This window comes from Drosophila virilis, chromosome 2 (assembly GCF_030788295.1).
Source record: "Drosophila virilis strain 15010-1051.87 chromosome 2, Dvir_AGI_RSII-ME, whole genome shotgun sequence".
Taxonomy (NCBI): domain Eukaryota; kingdom Metazoa; phylum Arthropoda; class Insecta; order Diptera; family Drosophilidae; genus Drosophila; species Drosophila virilis.
In genome coordinates this window covers 13,836,286-13,842,611 of record NC_091544.1, presented here as the reverse complement: position 1 = coordinate 13,842,611, position 6,326 = coordinate 13,836,286, and the positions used below count along the sequence as shown (strand labels likewise).

General features: G+C 44.8%; 3 protein-coding genes across 4 annotated transcripts; 1 reads left to right on the top strand and 2 right to left on the bottom strand.

The window, feature by feature from the left end:
• The first annotated feature begins 1,134 nt into the window (after positions 1-1,134).
• RpL6 (ribosomal protein L6) lies at positions 1,135-2,240 on the top strand. Its single transcript, XM_002053856.4, has 2 exons — positions 1,135-1,295; positions 1,434-2,240. The coding sequence occupies exons 1-2, from the start codon at positions 1,185-1,187 to the stop codon at positions 2,109-2,111; spliced, it is 789 nt and encodes a 262-aa protein (XP_002053892.2). The 5' UTR covers positions 1,135-1,184; the 3' UTR covers positions 2,112-2,240.
• Positions 1,808-3,898, bottom strand: LOC6629751 (acyl-coenzyme A thioesterase 9, mitochondrial). 2 transcript variants are annotated; one of them, XM_015171575.3, is made up of 4 exons: positions 3,751-3,898; positions 3,601-3,701; positions 3,297-3,539; positions 1,808-3,241 (listed from the first exon to the last, which is right to left on the bottom strand). In XM_015171575.3, the coding sequence occupies exons 1-4, from the start codon at positions 3,810-3,812 to the stop codon at positions 2,256-2,258; spliced, it is 1,392 nt and encodes a 463-aa protein (XP_015027061.1). In that variant the 5' UTR covers positions 3,813-3,898; the 3' UTR covers positions 1,808-2,255. The 2 variants fall into 2 exon arrangements, with proteins under 2 accessions (XP_015027061.1, XP_015027060.1); XM_015171574.3 differs by lacking the exons at positions 3,601-3,701; positions 3,751-3,898 and having other exon boundaries at positions 1,808-3,122; positions 3,297-3,437.
• A 479-nt stretch (positions 3,899-4,377) lies between these two features.
• Positions 4,378-6,183, bottom strand: LOC6629752 (acyl-coenzyme A thioesterase 9, mitochondrial). Its single transcript, XM_002053858.4, has 4 exons — positions 5,950-6,183; positions 5,819-5,889; positions 5,520-5,762; positions 4,378-5,459 (listed from the first exon to the last, which is right to left on the bottom strand). Exons 1-4 carry the CDS (start codon positions 6,174-6,176, stop codon positions 4,528-4,530), a joined length of 1,473 nt encoding a protein of 490 aa, XP_002053894.2. The 5' UTR covers positions 6,177-6,183; the 3' UTR covers positions 4,378-4,527.
• Positions 6,184-6,326: the final 143 nt, after the last annotated feature.

The following is a 6,326-nucleotide window of genomic DNA, read 5'->3' as shown; positions in this document are numbered from 1 at the left end:
ACATTATTTTCTGTAAAGTTTGAAAAAAAAAAAATAACATTTTCTGAATGTGCAATAGCTTCATTCTATTTATTTATTAATTTTAAATCTTTGTCTATAAACATTTCAAGGCAATACTCGTGTTTTTTAAACTATTTTAAGTATTTAAGCGAGTCAGAAACAAATTGTTTCTTTTAAAATCTTAGTCTAACTTTTTATAATGGCAAGTGACAAATAAGACAAAGTAACAAAAAAAAAACAACAACAACAACAACATAAGGAAGTATAGACTTAAGACTTTCTACAAAATGCCGAACAAATATGCCGCCAGTCGGTTATTCTGACATTAATTGTAAACATATTTTAAAACTAGCAAATTTTACACATATTAAGTGCGGAGTTAGTTAAATATTTGCAAGGAAAACTATAAACAAAAAACGAATCATTTTAATGAACAAAGTGCATGCAAAACAAATCTATATTAGTATTGTACAATTAATTAATTTATTAGTACAAATAAGAACAAATCATGTACGACACTTGCGCGCATACATTTTATTTATAGTCTTAACATGAGATTTTAACTTTAATGTTATTTTGTATGTTTGATGCACTGCAAACAGAAAAATAAGAAGAAGACAAAATGTACATTTCTCAGCTCTGAGCCTTGTTTAAGTGCGAGAGGTTTTTAGTTTTAATTTGAAATTTAAACTAAAAACTAAAAAAAGAAATCAACTCATCTTGTAAATTATCTATCATTCATTTATTTAATTTATTTGTATGTCGAGTTGTATTTAAGTTTTAAACGATTCATGACAGGAAAAAGAACAATTAAAACAATTGAGGATTGTGTATAGTGTATGGATGGAGCTGTAAAGGAACAACAAAAACTCGTGATTTAATTCATTGTATACACATGAGAACAAATAAATGGAAAAAAAGTATTATTAACTCGTAAATAAATGTTTCAAATTCAATTACTCTGCAACAATAACAAAATGGAAATAGTAGGAATCGATGTTAGATTTATTATCGATAATCAACCAGTGCTCTAAAGGGCAGTGTTGAAAAGTGTGTTAGCAAAGAGTTGCATTAAAGTCTATCGATAGCACGCATGCAGTGTTTTTGCTTGGTGCTGGCAATGCCGTGACACATAACCTTCCTTTTCTAAATAATTTTTGTGCTGTGTACACGTGTTCTCCACAATGGCACCCGTCGAAAAAGCTAAAAAGGTCGCCAAATCGGCCAAAAAGGGCAAGAAGCACCCCCTGAACTCATACCTCAAGGGTGGTATTCTGCGATACTCCAAAGCCCAGGTAAAAACAGACAAAAACACATTCAGAAAATATGCTAACAAATGTTGGCATCAAATGTGACGCGCTTCCTTCGCCTCGTCCCGCAATCGATAAAGTGTGTGGTACTTGTGTTTAATATATTCACTTGCTGGCTTACAGATGTACAAGCGCCGCGCGCTGTACCGCCTGAAAGACAAGAAGCACCCTGTCGTGCAGAAGGAGAAGGTGCCCATCAAGAAGGTCAAGAAGATCGGAGGCCCCAAGAACGGAGGTGAGCGTACCGTTTATCTGCGCAAGCCTAAGGCCAACTATCCAACCAAGACTTTCGTGAAGAAGCGCCCAGGCAAGGCTAATTTCAGTGAGCACAAGCGCAACACGCGCCGCAATCTGCAGCCCGGCACCGTGCTCATCCTGTTGGCTGGCCGTCATCAGGGTAAGCGCGTTGTTCTGCTGAAGACGCTGACCTCTGGCCTGCTGCTGGTCACCGGTCCGTTTGCACTGAACTCGTGCCCACTGCGTCGCGTTTCGCAGCGTTATGTTATTGGCACCTCGACACGGGTGGATTTGGGCGCATTCAAGGTACCCGAGCATCTGAACGACGCCTATTTCCGTCGCCTGAAGGCTAAGAAGCAGAAGAAGTCCGGCGAAGCCGACATCTTCGCGGCCAAGAAGGAACGCTTTGTGCCCAACGAGCAGCGCAAGAAGGACCAGAAGGAGATCGACAGCGCCCTGCTGAAGGTGATCAAGGCCCACCCAGAGGGTAAATTCTTCAAGAAGTACTTGCAAAACATGTTCGCTCTGCACTCTTCCCAATACCCACACCGTCTGCGCTTCTAAGCGTGCGGCCCAGACAAAACTTCAATTTAAGGATTTTTAAATACTTTGATTACAAAAAATTTTGTAAAAAGAAAATAAACTATTACAAAATCGTAACTAAATGTGTCGAGGTACGAGGAAAACGAAAAACTAAGCGAGTGTTAATTATTTTGCAGTTACCTTCCCCACCTGACAGTCTTCATTAGCGGGCTCGGGCACATCCAACTGCAAGTTGAGTGCGGTCATGAATTTGCGCCGCCCATGTATATACCAGAGCATCTCGCGATACGAGCCCGGCAACACTTCATCCACAATAGAATCCGTCTGGTAGGTGAGATAGAATACGTTGGTCGTTGTGTTCTCACCGCTTTTGGCATCCCAGTTTTGAGCAACTGTCATCAATTGGATGTAGTTCTGCGCGGTGTACACAACATGGGCGGTCATTTCCAGGAACGCGGTTACCTGGACCGGCTGCATGAAACTGATGTCCGATATGCACTTCAAGATGGGCCGACCTCTGATATAGATGCTGGCCATTATGAAGCTCAGCTCGACGGCCTGACGCATCACATACCCACCGAAGATGGTGTTGTGTGTATTGCGATTCTCTGGAAAGGGATTCATTATTGTGGTACGCTGACTGTCCGCCATCCAGCGGCATTTGGGCGGCAATATGCGTTTGTTTAAATCGAAGCTATCCGGCGGTGTGGTCAGCTTGAGCAGGCCATACATAATGGCCTGCTCGTGCTCCAGTGGTGGCGAAATGAATACACTTTCGGTCTTGGAGGTTTTGCGAATCTCCTGCCGCTTGTCCGCCTCCTCCCAGCATTGCTGCTCCATTTTGTTGGCGGGCTTTATCTTATTTACCGGTGCAGGGCCCGTGTTGGTTGCATTGCGGGCGACCATCAGAAACAACGCCTTGGTCACGTTCAGATACTCCCCATCCAGCAGCTGGCGCACATACATTGTTATCTCCATGGAGGTGCGACCCGCCCAGGATACAAAACCGCTCAGCTCAAGATCCTTGTTGACCTGCAAATCAACAATGTTTGTGAACTCGATGCGATCCACCAGCAGTGTGACAAAAGTGTACGGCAAGCACACATCCTCGGGCAGCTCCGGCACATTAACGTGCCGATGGCACAGCCAAACTGGCAAGCGAATTGAACAATAACATAAACGGGCTGCTTTTGGTGCTCTGCTCACCCGCAAACATGTCCATGTCCTCCATTAGGCGACCAATACGCATTCTGCCCAGGTGATTGATGTAACGCTCTCGTATGATCTCATCCGCGCTTAGCGGTAAGGTGACCGTCGTATAGGAATCCTGCATGCTTCGCGGCGGCAGCTGCTCCGGATTGGGCTGATGCTTCAGCAGATGCCTTCGTGACTTGGGCACGATATGATAGCCTATTTCCGCGCCCACTCGCTTACGTATCTTTTCCACAACTGCAATTGTATCCAGTCTAAAGTCAGGCACAGCGTTGGTATTGTTGGTATTGAAGCTTACTTTCCGCCATGGTGCCCGAATAGTGGTCCGATTGCTCCTTCAAAAATTCACCCATCTCATAGTGCCGCACAGCATAAGGCAGGCGGAGCCGTGTTTGACCACTGCAAAGTATCTTATTTTCAGAGATTCCAACAGCTAGCTATGCCTCACCTGGACAAATATTGCCAAATTGTGCCCGGGAACATAGGTCGCAGTCCTCTCACACGTTGCATTTTAAAAGTTTGTCTAAAAATTTGTGCCAAGATAAAAAGCAAAATAAAAATGAAAGATTTAAAAAAAAAATAAAATTGATGAGAATATTTGCATAGAGCACTAGACAAAACATTTCTCTTTAAGACGTCGCAGCAAGATAGCGGGGGGGGGGGGGGGGGGGGGGGGGGTGATACCAACTACTCTCGGATCTTATATAGCAGACATATCTCAGGCAGTCACCAAGTCGTCTGTTTATCAGTCTCCAACAGGAGCATTGCAACAAATAGGTTTTATTACAGCAACAACAAAAAATACAGCGTAGTTTTATAAGTACATACATATACAGTGAAACCTGCCTATGCTGACCGCTGAGTATTTGGTTTTTGCTTATACTACAACTGTTTAGTTAAAGCTTTAAGAGTTAAGCTGTTTACTCAGAAATAAGGATTGTCTAAAAATCGGAGTTGACATATTTTAATACCTTATCTAAAATTCGTTTTCTAACTTTGCGAGTGACCACTTTTAAATTAAGCACAGTTTGTTAAGGAAACTTAAGATTTAAGCTATGACATAACATAATATTAGTTTGGCTTGAGAAAAAACAAGGTACGGCATTTGAGTACGGTCAACTTTTGGGAGTCTTCCCTGTGTCTGTAGTATTATTGCCAGCGAAGCGCCTCCTTATCATAGCCTCGCGTAGTATTTAATTATCATTATTCGTTTACAATCCTCAATTTATGTCTTCTTGAGACCCATGCTATATTCGAACTTGCGACGTCCCTGAAGATACCACATGGTCTCGTGATAGGAGCGTGGCAGCACCTCGGTCACCGTATGCGGTGCCGAAAAGGTGTAGTAGAAGGTATTGGTGGTCACCTGGCTGCCGCTGTGCGGATCCAGCACTTCGGCCACGGTCATGATCTGCACATAGTTCAGTTTCGTGTACACCACATAGGCTGTCATCTTAATAAACGAATCCACGCTCACGGGCTTCTCAAAGCTAATGTCCGAAATGTGCTCCAGCTTCGGACGCGTCTTGCAGTAGAGCACCGCAGCCGCCCAGCTAATCTCTAGAGCGGTGCGCATCAGAAACCCACCAAAGACCCGATTATGATGATTACGATGCTCGGGGAACGATGGTATGGTGCTCATCTGATAGGAATCGGACATCCAGCGGCAGTTAGGCGGCAATATGCGTTTGTTCAGCTCCATGGTATCGGTGGGCGTGGTGCGCTTGTACAGCTCGTACATGAGCGTCTGCTCCGGATCGTTGGGTTCCACCTTGAAGATGGACTGTGCGCACAACAATTGACGCTGCCTTTTGCGATCTATGCCGCCGGCTAGAATCACCGACTCCTCCTCGTTGGCTGGCTTAATGGGATTTACGGGCGCCGCCGCCGTATTGGTAGCATTGCGCGCGGCCATAAGGAACAGCGCACGGGTCAGCTTCTTATAGCCGCCGTTTTGCATCTGCTCCAGCCAAACGACCACCTCCATGGAACTGGTGCCCACCCATGAAACATGTCCGGAGAGGCGTATATCCTCGGTGCCGGAGGCAACAGTGTTGGCGAAATCAATACGATCCACGAGTATGGTCACAAAGGTGTACGGCAAATGCACATCTGCGGGCAGCTGGGGCACCACCAAGTGCTTGTGGCAGCACCAGGCTACAACGAAAAGCTAATTACATTGATAAACCAGATTAATTAAGAGAGAGTGAGGCAAACCAGCAAACATGTCCATGTCCTCCAGCAGCCTGCCCATGCGCACATTGCCCAAATAGGTCACATATTTGTCCTGCAGCGAACGATTCGTGCTGAGTGGTATTATGGCCGAAGTAAATGAATCCTGCATGGCACGCGCCGGCAGCTCCTCCAGCTTTGGCTGATATTTAAGCAGATGCTCCCGCGATTTGGGCAACGGCTGATAGCCCGGCTCCAAACCCAGACGCTGCATCATCTGCTGCTTGACTGTGCGAACATAGAGCTTACTAAGCTTATACACCAGAGATTATGGATGGACTTACTCTCCGACATGGTGCCCGAATCGTTGGGCACCGCCGATTGTTTGATGTGCGTGGGCGGCGCATAATGTCGTCTAGGCAGTCACAAAGTTTTCGTTTAGTTAGAGCTGTTATTTAAACACTTCGCTACTCACATGCTCAATATTGAGGTCAGAGGCGCGATATGGGCCGTGCATAATTTCATAGACGCCGCCTGTGTACATTTCCTGTTAACCAGGCCCAAATACTTTTGTGCTCCCACGAAAGTGCGCAACATTTTGATTTTAATGTTGTTAAAAAATTGAATAAATTGCGATTTTTCGTTGTGCGTTTCAGTTTTGACCCAGAACAAGAGGTTGCCGTGGCGTTTATGTACACACATTCAATGCACACATACATATGCATATGTATGAGTATGCGTGTGAACAGCTGATTTTTGGCTGCGCACCGTGGGCCAAGGCAAAACATTGATCGCTTCAAATGCGTTGCGGCTAAAAATTGAAGTATGACTAGATTTTGCTTATAATTTAGT

Coding starts and splice junctions, on each gene's coding strand:
- RpL6 (XM_002053856.4), top strand. CDS start 1,185: ATGGCACCCGTCGAAAAAGCTAAAAAGGTCGCCAAATCGGCCAAAAAG. Junction 1,296..1,433: donor TGCGATACTCCAAAGCCCAG/GTAAAAACAGAC, acceptor GCTGGCTTACAG/ATGTACAAGCGCCGCGCGCT.
- LOC6629752 (XM_002053858.4), bottom strand. CDS start 6,176: ATGTGTGTACATAAACGCCACGGCAACCTCTTGTTCTGGGTCAAAACT. Junction 5,763..5,818: donor TTCGGGCACCATGTCGGAGA/GTAAGTCCATCC, acceptor ATGTTCGCACAG/TCAAGCAGCAGATGATGCAG. Junction 5,460..5,519: donor GGACATGGACATGTTTGCTG/GTTTGCCTCACT, acceptor TTTTCGTTGTAG/CCTGGTGCTGCCACAAGCAC.
- LOC6629751 (XM_015171575.3), bottom strand. CDS start 3,812: ATGCAACGTGTGAGAGGACTGCGACCTATGTTCCCGGGCACAATTTGG. Junction 3,540..3,600: donor TTCGGGCACCATGGCGGAAA/GTAAGCTTCAAT, acceptor ATACAATTGCAG/TTGTGGAAAAGATACGTAAG. Junction 3,242..3,296: donor GGACATGGACATGTTTGCGG/GTGAGCAGAGCA, acceptor TTCGCTTGCCAG/TTTGGCTGTGCCATCGGCAC.